At 34.9% G+C, this 15997-nt stretch overlaps 1 protein-coding gene across 1 annotated transcript; it reads right to left on the bottom strand.

Annotated features, from left to right (window-relative positions):
• Positions 1 to 9983: 9983 nt before the first annotated feature.
• Positions 9984 to 14433, bottom strand: LOC132162546 (U-box domain-containing protein 13). Its single transcript, XM_059572791.2, has 5 exons — positions 14017 to 14433; positions 13522 to 13638; positions 12657 to 13109; positions 12055 to 12334; positions 9984 to 11231 (listed from the first exon to the last, which is right to left on the bottom strand). Exons 1-5 carry the CDS (start codon positions 14287 to 14289, stop codon positions 10369 to 10371), a joined length of 1986 nt encoding a protein of 661 aa, XP_059428774.2. The 5' UTR covers positions 14290 to 14433; the 3' UTR covers positions 9984 to 10368.
• Between the last annotated feature and the right edge of the window lie 1564 nt (positions 14434 to 15997).

A 15997-nucleotide genomic window follows, 5' to 3' on the forward strand; every position in this document is an offset into this window, starting at 1 on the left:
TTTGATTGTTGCATTAATGTTTTCTAGTTGCAATTTCATGAAGTCTTAGCCAAAAAGTTCATGAAACTCCTTTGATTGGATTAACATATATATGACGATAATAAAATCGTAAGGGAGATTTCACTTGTTATATACATAGATGACTATCTTTTACATAGTTGTTAGAATCCTTTCTTTTCCTTTTTTTCTTTTTCAATCAAGAACCATATTGTCAAAGTCTCATGTCGGCACAACTTAAGAATATCCTTTTTTTATGAAATCTTATAAAGGTTCAACCAAGTTATAAATGATAAAAAGAGAGAAAAAAAAAAACAAAGAAAAAAAGTAAAGGCTAGAGAATTAAATGCGATTTCGTCCTCTTCAAGATGAGACTTCCATTGTAACATTATGAAATGTCAAGCCAAGAGTCAGCGGCAGAATTTGGTAGCATATATAAAAGTTAGTCCTGAGAGGATATATAATTAATGTACATTCAAATAGTTAGAATGCATGTATATATTAATACCCTTTTGGGTTACATTGATAAGATTTCCTTAAATGTAATTAATAGTTCCCCTTCGTTGGGAAAGCAAGCTGTTTTTTTTTTTTTTTTTTTTTAAATCTGGATGGAATCTTTTTATTTTTTATTTTTTAAATTCATTGCCCATTGATGGGGAAGCGAATTATAGGTTGCTAATAAGGAAATTACTTGCATTATAATTCATGAGATCGATGTTAGTTAAAAACTCAAATGATCGAAGCATTACATCTAGTAGCTAGCTATATAATGCCTACCTATATCTATATATGGATATATTTCATCAAGGTTATGCCCTATTTCAACCACCAACATGTGGCGGTTTTGAAGTTTTGAGGTTGCTTGTTTTGATGATTACTTCAACATTCAATTTACCTGAGGTGGTAATTCATCTGGGTTGTTCTAGAAACTTTGACTGTAAAAATTTTGTAATAAAATCTTATACCATCAATCACCTTTCATCTCAAATGCAGTAAATTTTTGAATGACTGCTATCATGTCTCTGTCTGCGGGCATCTTCTCTCTCTCTCTCATGTGTGTTTAATTTGTCCAAGTTATGAGTTGAAACAAAAGACCCGAAAAAACTGGAGATCGAGTAGCTAGCATGATGGATATCTCAGAAACCTCGGATTTAGACAAAATGATGATGATGTTTTTTTCCTTCCATCTGGTGTGCAAGTTAGGCACACTAACTTCAAGGAATCATTGAAGGGAAGTTGGATAGATCACATGATCTAGTGCTTTTCCTCACTTCTATATTCCAAAGGAGATTCACATCTCAGTTTTCCACCTTGTGTTTAGTGACTTCCAACTGATCATCTCTCCAATCCCACCAATTGTTTATATATATATATGCATGTTTCATTTAATTATTGTTTTTTGCATGAGAGAGAGAGAGAGAGAGAGAGAAAGAGAGAGAGCATTATTGTTTTCATGAAAAACAATAATTGTATAGTCATGCAATGGCAGTGATTGGTTTGGTTAGACTGAGAGTAAAGGGAATGATTTTGTAATAATTTGGGAATGTACTTATTGTTGGCTCAGTCTGTGTGAGGTCATCAAGCGTTAATTTCGTGATTTTGATTGTCTGATTTTCTTTCTTTCTTTTGTTTTCATTTCAAGTACTCTCTCGCTATAGCAGGACAAGGGCTCTCAAAAGACGCCAAAATTCCACTCAATACCATCACCTCAAATATATATATATAGGACAAAGCTTTCTCTAAAAGCTGATTTGCATGAATTTTTTTCAATCTGTCTATATTTAAAATATACGAATCAATTCAATTTTTGTTTCACTTTTATTTTATAAGACTAATTTGATAATACCCATTAATTTTTTATTAAAAATAATATATATATATATATATATATATATATATATATATATATATATATATATATTTGAAAAAAGAAAAGGAAAAAAAATGGTGCTTTCATGGGTTTTTTAGAAAACTGTTCCCAGAGAATTCTCGCACTTTTTTTTTTTTTTTTTCGGTAAGAGAATTCTCGCACTTTGTTGCGGGAAGAATAACGTTAAGAGGGAGAGTGCCACGTAAACAGAGTCAAAGAGATGATTAGCACAACAACTCGGGAAAGAATGTCTGACCCTTTCGCATATTCCACACGCGTGAGTGCGTGTTCCGTCACGACTCACAAGAAGACAAGCCACTGTTTAAGTCAGTATGAGGAACCTGACACGGCACTCGGTCCCAGTGATTCGATCCTTCACGGCACGCGCTCCACAGCAGCGTGGAACCTCCTTTTTGTTTTTTTTTTTTTGTTTTGTTTTCGTTAATACTTACTTTGCTCCCATTTGCCCATGTTTCTGACACTACCTGAGCGTGGTCCACTTACGTACAGTTCTAAGGTATGCAGTTCTCCCCATTATTACTACTTGACTGGATTCTTTGGCTATACATTTCAGAAGGAACTATATTTTGGGTTGTTTCTATCGGATTAGCGGGTTATATTAAAAATTGACAGACTTGCTATATATAGACCCATCTTGGTTTTTAAATTTTTGTTTTAAATTATTTTATGAAAGTTAAATATGTGTGTGCGCGTATGCATGTGCACACTTGCTTTTAAGTTTAAAAACTAAGTTTGACTTCTATTAAAATTATGCTTGATCGGCTCTCGTTCATGTCTTTTTGAATAAGAAATTCTGATTTTGTCCTACTAACTATAATCGTAGCTAGTTCATCTATGTTTTTGAATTTGAAGTTCACCAATATTGTAAATTGTTGATAGCTATATAACCATGGCTAGCTCGGTTATACTTTAACTTGGAACTTTTGAATAAGCATACATATTGAAAGAATCCAATACAAAACTCGTAGTTATTTTGTAAAATCATCAATTTTTTAGGAGTATTTTTTTAAAAAAAAATTTAATTTTTTTAAAAAAAATTTTTAATTTTTTTTTTTTTTCAAATGAGGAAAGGAAAGGGTTATAAATAAGTAGGGGTGGGCACGGGTCGGATTGTGGTGGGTATTGAAAATTAGACTCGGAACTCAACTATAATGAATGGTATTCGCTGGGTCTCAGGTTTTGTGGGGGCGGGGCTGGGTGGGTGTCCGGTGATGCGGTTTTGTGAGGGTTTTGCCCACTCCTTACATCACATATTCACATCGCTGTCAAGAACATACAAAACCTGGATGGTTTCTTTGTGTGGGTATACCAACTTAGTGATTCCACCGAATTAGATGACAAACAGAATTAGGAAATTAGAAATTCGGGTTAGGGTTTTCATTTTATGTTCAAGTGGCAGGTCGGGTACCCACATAAGTAAATATTTCATTACCGCAACCCGCCTTGCCCTGCACAAGTTGGCAAAAATCCAACTCAGTTTTGCAATTTTAACCCTGAAATCCAATCTGTGCAGGGTAGGGCAAACAGGTTGGGTAGTGCGGGTTTGCACGGGTTTTACCCTCTCCTATAAATGAGGGTCTTTCCCATATTTGATTTGAGTGGAAGAGATAATGGAAGACAATTTTTATAAGAGTTAAGTTGATAGATAGAAAACAATGAAAACAATGTATTTTACTATTTAATCAATATTTTGACATTTGTTCTCATGTGTTGGTCTAAACTTTCTTTAATATTTAACTTTTAAATGGGATATGTAAAGTAGAGTTCAAATTCAAACTCAAGACAACCAATTTTATATTCAATTAAATTTTGAAAAATGAAGAAAAATTAGAGAAAGAAATATTAATACTGAAGATTAACACAATTCAACCATAATGACCATATCTACCTAATAGGCTAATTAATATATAGACTTGTTCTTTAACTGTTAAATGGGGAGGTGAATAAAAGATCAAATATTTTAAAATTTTAAAAAATTAATAAATCTAATTACTTAAATCAGTATTCTAACATGTTTTAATTAGATCATAACGTTGTATAGAGATATGTTCTCTAGAATTTTCTTTATAGTTTGATAGATATTGTAGATAATAAATGAATAGTTAACACACATGAAATTAAATTAATGGTGGCCGGGCTTCACGTTAAGTAGATCATATATATAGATACTGCCTTTAAGATGCTTATTATTTCAATTATATCGGCAAAATTAGATTGGAATATAGAAATATTTAGCAGTATGAGCAATATATTATATTAAGATAAAGAAACAATTAATAAAATAAAATAAGATAAAGTACACCCCGTCTCAGTCTTTAAGAAACTTCCCTGATCATCTAGCCGCAATAATAATAATAATAATAATGCTATTAATTACAAGAATGAATTTTATATATATAAATATACTGGGATTGGTCATCTTGGAAGAAAGGAATCTTGGGGGTTTGGATTTGCTTTTGCAAGAACCAAGGCTGCTTACCAAGAAGGAATAAAGCACATTCAAAACCGTCAAAAAAAAGGCTTTTCTCTCTCTCTCTCAAACAGGTAAACAGATGATGATGATAATCTCATGGTTGGTTGGTCGGTCGGTCAGCTTGGGTGTTCAGTAATCAAAGGGGTACGTTATATATAGTGATCCCGAAATTATCGATATTGAAATGCGAGCATATATATATATATATATATATAGTCGCCATGGAAAGAAGATCTGTACGTAGGAAGGAAAGAAAAGAAAAGAGTATTAGAAGGAATTTGAAGGCTCGGAAATCCAAGCCAAATCTCTCTCTTTCTCTAGCTCTGTGTGTTTGTGTGTTCAATATATGCACTACAGCAGCTTTCACTTTTGGTAACGTTATTGTTGTTATAACACATTCTTTGTTTCTCTCTCTCTCTATCTCTAGATGGATGTCGTCGGAAGAAAGTGAGATTCCAAGCTCTTCTGAGTCCTCTCACGTTCTCCCACATGTGCTCAATCATGCACATGTCCCGGATTTCAGATTCCCAGTCGAAATTAAATTGCCCGACCCCACTGGACCCAGATGAACAATTGCCTATCCCCCATTTACTATAAAATATTATATATCTATATATAGCTTCCTTAATAAGGCAAACAAATTTTGTAGGAGGGGTGGATATATATATAGCTTTCCTTAACCCAGTTAAAGGTTTTGTATAGTAGCCAAAAATACGTCTCAGAATAATTATAAGAAATAAGCAAGAGGGTCCCCTGATTACAATGTCCATTTTCTGTTTTCAGGCCCCACTATTAGATTGACCAAACATTTCTTTGACACCTTTCTATGCGAGCTTAGCATCCTATGAACTCACTTTTCCAACTATGTCTCGTAATTGTTTATTATTTTTGCAATATATAGGATTTTTGTATATTTAGTAGATTGTTATATATATATATATATATATATATATATATATGATACAAGTTAACAGTGTAAAAAAAATAAAAATAAAATAAGTTAGGAGATGGCTGAACCACTCTTTAAAGAAGTTGGTCACCTCAAAGGGTTGGTTACGGTGACTTGACCACTCTCTGATCCACTATTGTTAAAAGAAAAAAAAGTTCGGTTGCAAACCGCCCAACCTCCAACTAGCTCCTTGGAGTGATTGGCCACTCACTTGAGGTGGTCGACTCACTATCTAATTCCTTGGAGTGGTCGACCACCATCTCAAAGGGTGAAGGAATATTGATTGGTCTATAATCCGGCCAACGAATTAACCCTTCGAGTAGATGAACTCCCTCTCAAAAGGTAAATGGGTGGTTAGTTCACCCTAACTGCTTAAGCTTAAAGGGTGAAGGCGTGGTCAGCCACTAGGAGTTGGCCATCTCACCTTCAATCACCACCTTAAAGAGTGGTCTTTTTCTCTTTTCCTAAAGATTGACATGGAACGGTCTAGATAGAAAGAATTGCAGGTTGATGCAAGTCTTTAGAAGTTTATGGGACCTCATTTCCTGGCATTCTGTGCATGAGATGGCCATTTAATAATTCTAAGATAACTTATTATCAAGTACTCCATGCTAAAGCATATATTACATGATGGATATATATGTTTTGCGATCGATTAGTTAATGAGTCACACGTGCACGTGTACTAATTTAAAATGTAATCATGTTGTACAATTGGAATAATTTGAGATTAGTAAAGTTAGTTAATCCTAACTAAAGACCAACAAACAATAATTAAGCATTAGCAGAGTCACAAAGAGACGGGTCATGGCTAGCCTTCCAAGAATAAAATTAAAAATTACAATTTTATCTCACAAATATTTTACATTAATTCTGACGTTGCAGTCCCAACCAATCAACTTATAATAATTTGCACACTATTTATAAAGATGTATGCACTCATGTTTATTTAAATAAAGTTATGGCCCTATCATTGATTGGTCATTCATACTAGTACGTACTAGTATAGTGAGATTATCTAAAAATAAAATGGAAAACATAAAGGAGTAGTAATTGCATGTACGATTACTACCTATATATATATCTCGACAATTTGGCTTTCTCTACACTCTTTCGTTTTTGACTTTCTGTTTTCTGGTCATGTGGCGACAATTAATATCAATCAACCTTTTTTAGTGCTCCAATCCAAACATCATTGCCAAATTGTCAATTTTTTTTCCTTTTTTGGTTTTTCTTTTCATTTGTATGTGGACATGTGGTTTTCGAGTAATGCTATAAAGTCTCTCTTATGTCTTTTTTGAGTCCCTCCAAGAATGATGTAGTTATTAAATTCATTATTGGATTTTGATCAAATGACGATTTTAATAGTCACATCATTCTTAAAATGACTCAAGAGAAAATTCTAGAATTACTCGTGGTTTTCATCTTCAATTTGGATTCTTTTGTTGAATTAACTTTCAATTTTTGCGGTTTGCTGTAAATATATATACACATGCCTAGTAATATATGATAATTTATTACAAATAAGTGAAAATAAACACATTCTTCAAATTCTGAGACCCAATTTCTGTTAAACACATCAAGGGTTATAAAGCACTTCATTATACATACACAAAAGTATTCATATATATATATATAAACATTTATTTGAAACGATTATAGGCAAAATTCTTAAGATGTTGAAACCCATGATCATGTTAAAAATGGGAAAAAGAGATGCAACAAAATAACAGGAACTTGACTATAGATTGATAAATTTGGTCAAATCATCTTCTTGGGGAAGAAGGGGGTCAAATTTGTTGATTATATACTTATTATTTAAAGCTAATGCTCTTTTGCATCATCAGAAAAAGAAAAGAAAGAACGATCAATGAAGCATTTTGCATTATATATATAGGCTCTAATCTTTTTGCAAAGTGCGCTGTCGTGCTCCTCATGCAAAACATAATATTAATCTTCATGTGTTTTGTCCTCTAATTATTATTATATTATACAGTTTTTGTTTCCTTTTTTAAAAAAAATCCATCATATATATCATATATATGCATGGAATGGATGCTTGCGTGAGGAAGCACTGAGATAATTAGGTTTGTCTTCTTTACATCCTCTTAATATCACATAGAGAGAGAATGAGAGATGAGAGAGATTTTGCAGGATCCATTATGAGAGCAAGAAGAATAGATTATTCGATGGAGAAGATGAATTATTAATTTTTATTTAATTATTGGAAGATAATATATATATAGAGAGAGAGCTCAAAAAGCAAAAGCAAAATTGGTCTAAGGGCGCGGAGAATACGCTGTGTCAGGTGGCCCCCCAATCAATCCATTTTCCAAATATCAAGCTTCCTAAATACTACTCATTGCCTGCATCGATCAATGTTCAAGCTATAGACCTACCCCTTTTTCTTTCTTTGTATACAATAACATTTTTAAAATATATATATATATATCTATATATTTCTTCTTTGTATATACTTAGGTTTTGGGGAATTACTTAAAAAAAAAATCTTGAGTTTTGTTCGTGATTAAAAAAAAAAAAAAAAAAGTATTAGTTTTAATTTTGACAAATAAAATATTAATACCCGTCACATACCAATAGGGCCCCCAAAAAGCCTTGTCAAGGGGCATCCCGACTTGACCACGAGCCGACGGGGAACCTTGTTCTCACAGGCTAACGATGCCTCAATGTCCTACTCGGTTATGAACTAATAGGGCTCCCAAAAATCCTACTCATAGACCTACATCTCGTTATGGGCACCATTTCAAGACCTATGCCACGCGTTGGGCATCCTACTTGGTCATGAGCCAAAGAGATATGAGTACCTTGCTCTAGGCATGACCCTGTCAAGGAACACAATTCGACAAGTATTGAGTCACGAGCTTGGGGTCGGGGAGCTAAAACCTATTCTACGTAGTGAGTACCCTAACACCAGCGGTCTCAACTAGGCAATTGACGGCCAACATTTGCCCTCAACATTGAAGGTCATTGGCAACCCAAATTATATATAAATAAAGACAATATTTCTAACGCCTAACCAGCTAGATAGGTCAACCATAAGATTTGGGAACTACTGGTGTAAATATAAGTAACCACCAAAGGCCCACTCAAGTGAACTGCAACCAACCATGTGACTAGCATCTGAGATACTAATAAGCAATTTACAACTCACCATCGAATCACACAATCACTCAACAGCTCTTTGAATCTATCTACATAAAAACTCAGCAAATACCAACGGCTACCAATGTAACCTACAAGAAAAATGAGCACACATTCCTGTATACACTCTTCTCCTAACTCTCATTTCATTTCATTAATATTCATCTCTCTCTATTGGCTTAAGCACCCAAAGCTCTTTGGTTCTCTTTGATGACTTCTTTGATCTCTATTTTGTAGGTAGTCGGCCGCAAATTCAAGTCATCCTATCCAAAAATTTGCTCCAACAAACATATTGCAGGATTTTCTTGTTCCCATGTCAACTTAAAATAAGAACAAGAACATGGGGTAGAAGACAAACATTAATGATCCACCCCAAATTTCTGGCACCAACCTAAAGAAATTGTCAAATCTCAAAAGAAGTTACGAGGTCAATTTATGGCCAGAAAAACAATTTCCAATTATATTTCATGCATAGTGAAAATGGCAACTAGCATTTCAACCATTAAAGCTTGTCGGAACAATTTACGAAATGACGTATTTGCCACGTGGTCAATTAAATTAAATCCTTAATTTTCAAAATTAGAAATTCATGTTTTTATCTATCACCATCACAGAATCAAAACTTAGGGAGTCATGGGGGCAATTTGTCCTTTCATATGAAAAACATGGGCCAGCAAACGGCCCACACTGAGGCTTGGGCTAGGCCCATTTAAAAAGCTATACAACTCCCCACCTGACTTTCCAATAGAAGATTGCGACAATTGGATATTCATAGAATTTTTCTCTTTCGGCAAAATGGGTATATCGTTGAATGGTAAACCCTTTCAAAAAGTTGGCCAAAAGAAACATTCAACAAAAGATAAATTAATAAAATCCCCTTGCGAACGTGATTTTGGCCACGTTGGAGTTACACCAAAAGCTGGTTTACTTAGCCACGGATTCCCCCGTCGCTGTATTAGCTTTATCTCTTTCCAATTGACGTTGATTACCACTTCTATCAACATAATTGCTTTGCACCACGACAATGATATGATATATATTCAGTTTTGCCTTTTTATCATTCAGAAGCTCACTCGAATTTTCCTTCTATATTCTTCATTGCATCTTAAAAGCATATTCATTTTGGATCGTCCTATCTACAACAATCATTTTGGATTGTCCTATCTACAACAAATAAGGAAACGTATTTATCTTCGCAATTACTAGTTGTCATATTTTTAAAGTCATGTCCCTTCCCGTCACCTACTAGTCAAAAACCACCCAGTATCAATTCCTGTGATGGACCGAATTATTTATTTGACTCATTCTTAATTATTCTAAGAATGACGTTGTATCCTTTGTTTTTATGTTTTTATAATTCTCCAATTTTCCTCCTTTCCCACGTTGAATTAAAAAAAAAATAAAAAAAAAATTATGTAGGCAATGCATTATCCATTATATCCATCATAAATTTCTTCCAAAAAAAAAAAAAAGTTGAAAGCACATAAATCGGAATTGCATTATACAATCATATATCCGCAACCTCAACTTCTTCCATACCTAAAAAGGCCTCTTTACAATACCTCTCATCAACCCCATAGCATAAATTATTACATTGTAAATGGCAATTAGCTTCCCTCTTATACAAAGAAGCTAATGAACAATAATGCAGCAATGACAAAATAAAATGGAAATTACACCCTTAGCTATAATATGTAGAGTGTTGTCAGGGGTAATACAAATTCCTTACCACACTGAGGTGGCAATCCATGTTGCACTTACTATGTCCGCCACTAAATAATTAAATTTACCTGTCAAATTTTGTTACGTAATTTTTTTCATGTGTTATGCCATGTGGTACTCACGTGAACTATCACATCTGTTTGTAAGGGGGTTGTAGCACCCCCCAAGTATTTTCCTATTCTATATCGCTTGCTATTAATGGCAAATGTGATGGCTGAGGCTGAGGCTGGTCATCAGCTTGCATCTGAGCTTGCTCATGATGCTCTTCAGAGTTACCTATAAGCTCAAGCAACTGAGCAGCCTTCCGCTTGCCCCTGTCTGTGCCATTTTCTGCCAGATCCAAGAGGAGAGTCTTCACACCAAGTGCCTTGGCCTCTGACATATGCTGAGGATCTCCACCACAAAGGTGGACCAGCACTGCAGTTGCATTTTCTCTATTCCTGGGAGATCCATTCCCAATTAACTTCACAAAAGTTGACACAGCATTCAAAGCTCCAATGGCAACTTTTCCATCAGGGTGACTAGCCAGTATAGCCATAATTGCCAATGCCTCATCTAACATTTCACCACCAGGTTCCCTAAGTAGTGTCATCAGCAAGGGCACAACACCAGTCCTGATTGTCCGCCCCTTGTTCCCTTGATATATGCATAAATTGAAAAGGGCTGATGCTGCATCTACCTTCCCTCTTTGGCTACCTTCAACCAGAAGTGTTACTAGTGCTGGGATTGCTCCAGATGTACCAATAATCACTTTGTACTCATCAACCATAGACAGGCTGAAAAACGTGGCTGCTGCATTCTCCCGTGCCTCCATACTCCCATTCTTGAGCACATGAAGGATTCCGGGAACAGCCTCAGAAGATATGATGCACCCTTTGTTATCCTCACAAATGGATAGGTTCAAGAGGGCAGTGACGGCATGCTCTTGGGTGTGCATGTCAGATGCATAGAGGAGGCCAACAAGGAGGGGTATGGCACCAGCCTCAGCAATCAACACACGATTATCACCATTGTGCTTGGCAAGAAGCCGGAGCTCGCCTGCAAGAGGTTTAGAACTTTGTAAAAATTAATAACAGTAACAATCAAGCTGTAAAATGTCCTGGGTTTCAGAGATCCCAGTGAAGAGCTGAAAATCATAATCTTGAAGTACTGAGTTAAAAGGAAAATTGATAAAGAATAGTCTCTTTCTCTATGCAAACTTTTGTAAACAAAGAGAGAATGACTGTCCAATTGCAGGGGTGACCTACCAATGAATGTTATCTTTGCACTAAAAATCAACTCAAACATCCAATCAAATTATTGGGAGAGATTAATGATATTGGGAATCCCCAGAGGTGATATACTTAGAACCCAAAAAGGAACAATATAAACTTAACATCCGACTGAAAGGCCAAAAACCTGTCGTAATTCAAGGGTTATCACACCGCCTATCATCTAGGATAACAAGGTTTACTTGATTGGTTGTTCTTCGAATTTTTCTTTAAGGCGAGAATTCTAGTTTATTCTACAGCATGCAGTAACATCATATTAACATACTTTAGAAGATTAAAATATAGATGGATGGAAGTTTTTCTATTTTAATTCTGAAATGATTTTTACTACAATCAAGAGTATTATTGAGCGTTGCTTGATAGAATCCACTATCCAATAACACAAGCACACATATAGACAGGAAACTTTCACAGGAAAAGGGCATGCATATCAGAGAAAGTTGCAGAAAAGAGTAAACTGTGTCTTCAAGATAGAAGTTTGCAACTACCACCAGTGGAAAATTTCCAATTTTCAAAATTATTAGGACTAATTTTCAAAGCACTAAAATAAGGAGGAATACAACATAAAGAAATTGTGTTGCTATTCTCACCAGCAGCACTCCGCTGGTCCTCGATGTTATCAGAGGTGAGCTTGCTCAGGAGAGCATCAAGCTCCACACTTTCAGCAGAACCACTAGAGACAACCCTACCTTGGCGTGAATTGCCTGACCGTTTAGGGGGTTCCACCCCATTCACCTCACACCAAGTGGATATTAGGCTAGACAAAACATAGTTGGGAGTGAGGTTAGCGCTGGAAAGAATCTGCTGTGTCTTTGGACACGTTCCATGTCCAGCTTCAATCCATTTCTTAATGTATTTTCGCTCATAAGTCTACAAAACAGGAAAAACCCAGTAAGGAATTCATATGTAAAAAACCAGCACTCGCATAAATCAAACTCTAGAAGCTTACAATTGATAATAGCTAGCTAGTTCTATGAGACTTTTTATCAATTAATTAAGATTTGTTAAATTTCCCAGATAGAACCCATTGAGCACAAATTCTTGTATACAGAAGTTCAACATTAGTAGTGGCTTCCAACTGGGAATTTTCGGAAAACATGTTATATAAGGCAAAAAAATTCTAAAACATTCAAAAGAATGAAACAAGGAACCAAAATCACTAAGAACTCAAATGATATTGTTAGGCACAAACCTGCCCAGTGCAAATGATGACAGGATCTTTCATCAACTCAAGTGATATTGGGCAGCGAAAATCATCTGGTATAACTCGTGATTGGGAACACTGGTCAGTGTATCCCTGATCACTGCAATGGAGAGAGCAATTATTACTTGCATATGGACCAGTGTTGCAATATTTTGCCTTCACATAATTTTCAATTTTTTTCAGCAGTATTGACATCTTCTTTACACTTTCCTCTAAATCTTCATCAGTGGAACTGGCCATCTCCTGTAAAGCAAGTGATTCTTGTTTGATGTCTTCAACTTCCATAAACATGAGCTTTTCACATAATGCATGTAGAATGCCTGGTTCAGTATCCACATCATTGCTCTGGTTGTACAGGGATAACAGGTCCTCATAAAGCTCCAAGCCAGGTGCATCGATCCGTTCCTTGGCTCTTCTAAATTGAGAATGCACAAGCTCAACCTAAAAATAACAATTTAATTAACATGAAGATAAAATAAAATAAAAAATAAAAAATAAAAAATAAAAAAAAACAGACCTGATTAAAAACACTTTCATAGGTAATTGCAAATTCTTAAGCACAAACACAGAGGAAATCAGTGCTTGCAAGATTCACTTTATGTCCTTGCCTGTACTAGAAAACTATCATAAAAAATTCTTGTGGTTGCATCTTCTATGACAAGAAAACATATTTCCCACTAGATAACTGAACTGAAGTTTGATATACTACTTTACACTTTTTTTTTTATAAAACTAGGATACAGAAAGGAGTATATTCTGTGTAAGAAGAATGAAGCCAAAGCGAGCTATTCTTGACCGACTTTTCTTTCAACAACAACCAAAAAAAAAAAAACTTGCAACAATGGATGTTCACCTGCTCTTTAACTTCATCTGAAATGTCAAATTTGTGGTAGGAAATATCACCTAAAGCTTGTTCAAAATGAGCTGCAAGTTCCTCAAATTTATACTTGAAATGCTTTCCCTTCAGTACCTGCAAGCATATAAAATCATATATATTGGCCCAAAATTTGCAATCCAGTGTTAATTTTGATAAGATAGAAAAGTGAAACAAAATAACGAGTAAATTCTAGACCTTCACACTCACATCTCTTAATACAGTCGCAATGCCTACTTCAAGCTGAAATCGATGAAATTAACTACCCCAGCCGCAACCCCCCTCCCCCCCCCCCCCCCCCCCCCCCCCCCCAAAAAAAAACTAAAAGAAGCGTTTTTTTTTTTTTTTTTCCCATTTGGGTCCCCAAAAGAGAATTAATATAATTAAAATTTACACTGTTTGGTCACGTATTCTCAACAACCAAACACACAGTTTAATAGACTAGGAAAACGAGGAAAAGAAGAAACAACGCACCATATAAAGCTTGCTGCCTCGAGCGCCAAATTGAAGCAAATCCTTGGCCCTCTCGGAACCTTCCTTCAAAAGGAGCAGAGCTTTCACGGTCTCTTCCGAGAATTTGTCCTTAATCTCCCCCATTTCCTCGAACAGAGGCGTCAAGAGCCTCACTCGCCTTCTGAGATCGCAACACTGCTTCCTGACCAAGCATTTGAAGTTAGAGATCTCAGAAATCTCGTTCGCCATCTCCATCAGCTTCCCTAGCACCAGAGCTTTTTCCTCCACGTCCATGCTCACGACGCTGAAGCAAACCCTAACGCTAACGGACGGTAAGCGAATCGGAACCTTTCGGATTTCACTGCGGCGCCGAGTTTGGAGGTCGAATATGGAATTTGGAAAATGAAAATAGGCGCCGATGGCGAATAGTGAGAGGAAGGTGTGGCAGGTGAAGTTGGTCCCATTCTTTTGGTTAACTTTTTTTTTTTTTTTTTTTTTTTTTTAATGGATGTTATTTTCTCGTACGTACGGATTTTCTTATATAAGTTTGGATTAACATTACGCCACGTCATTATGCTCGTGATCTTTTTTAATGAGATAGGAATTTTTTCAAAAAAAAAAAAAAAAAATACTAACTACAATTCTTCAAGTGTTGGATTTGTTCTTTTTTTCTTTTCTTTTCTTTTCTTTTTTTTAAAAAAAAAATTAATTAATATTTTTTAATTTAAATAATTGAGATTTTATTGCTATCAATTCAATATTTATTGTCTTAATATTTATTATACTTTTTAATCATATTTTAAAAAATTCCTTAGTCCTAACCTTCAATCATCCCAAAAGGGTCAAAACCTTCCTCAAAAGGTAGTTGGACAGGTAATGGATAGGCCAACCACCCTAGTGACGGAGATGGGAGAGAGAGCCCCCCTTCGTTGCCTTTGTGTTTTTTTATTTAAAACATTTATCATACTAATATTTATTCTACTTTATCATATTTTAAAAATAAAATTAAAAAAATACCGATATATGTGGCTAAACTACCCTAGCGACAGAGATAGGTGAGAGGCCCCTTCGTTTTTTTTGTTTTTTGTTTTTTTTTAAAAAAAAAACAAATAATAATTTATTGGTGGGATTTTGTATGTGGTAACAAATTATTTTTTTACAATAGATGAACCGAAGTATTAAATTGATAAACTGATAAAATAAAAATATTAATTTCGTTTTTTTAGAACCCAAATACTTTTTTTTCTTTATAAAAGAGATACCGGCCTTTGTTATTTCCTTCAAACCAGTTTAGAAAAAAAATTTTCAAACTCATTTAAAATAGTATCAAGTGTTTATAAACATTTAAAATGCACATCAAATTCTTAACATCATTAATAGCAGTTTACTAATTTAAACTAAATTTAATGTGCCATTTAAATGTTTATAAACACTTGGCACTATTTTAAATGGGTTGGAAGATATTTCTTCCAAACTGATTTGGAGAAAATTTCTGTCCTTTTTTTAATATACATATATATATATATATATATATATATAGACACACACTAAAAGGTCAGCCCTAAAAGGAAGGGTCCATTGGAGCTTCATCTATCTTTATAAGCCAGAAAGATGGGGGGGTCTGGATGGCTCAACTCAAAGCCAGCATTCCAATGACAACCAACAGAAGCAAATTTTGATAAGCCAACCAGCCACGACAAAAGTTGATCTTTCTTCATTTCAAGCACTTAAAATAACTCCTGCATCGATCAAACATGCACACATCTATAGACTAAATTTTATTGCAGATATCAAATACATGTTACTGGAAAGAATAATCAGACTTTCCAAATGTTAGAAAACAAGTCAAAAGTACATGTAAATTGTAACGGATGGAGAAAAGTTTTAAGGAAACTGTTCTAATTGCAGATGCAAGATGCAGATGGGGATACATTTTCAAGTTCTGCCAATTAAAAACCAAGATCATAACCCTTCAAATGTATTGATCATCTTCTGCACCTTT

This window comes from Corylus avellana, chromosome 10 (genome assembly GCF_965113065.1).
Source record: "Corylus avellana chromosome 10, dhCorAvel1.hap1.2, whole genome shotgun sequence".
NCBI lineage: Eukaryota > Viridiplantae > Streptophyta > Magnoliopsida > Fagales > Betulaceae > Corylus > Corylus avellana.

What these genes read in the sequence shown, in the direction of transcription:
- LOC132162546 (XM_059572791.2), bottom strand. Translation starts at nt 14,289, where the DNA reads ATGGACGTGGAGGAAAAAGCTCTGGTGCTAGGGAAGCTGATGGAGATG. An exon ending in CAGATGAAGTTAAAGAGCAG is followed by an intron (nt 13,110 to 13,521) that starts GTGAACATCCAT and finishes TGTTATTTTTAG; the next exon opens with GTTGAGCTTGTGCATTCTCA. An exon ending in GGACCAGCGGAGTGCTGCTG is followed by an intron (nt 11,232 to 12,054) that starts GTGAGAATAGCA and finishes AACCTCTTGCAG; the next exon opens with GCGAGCTCCGGCTTCTTGCC.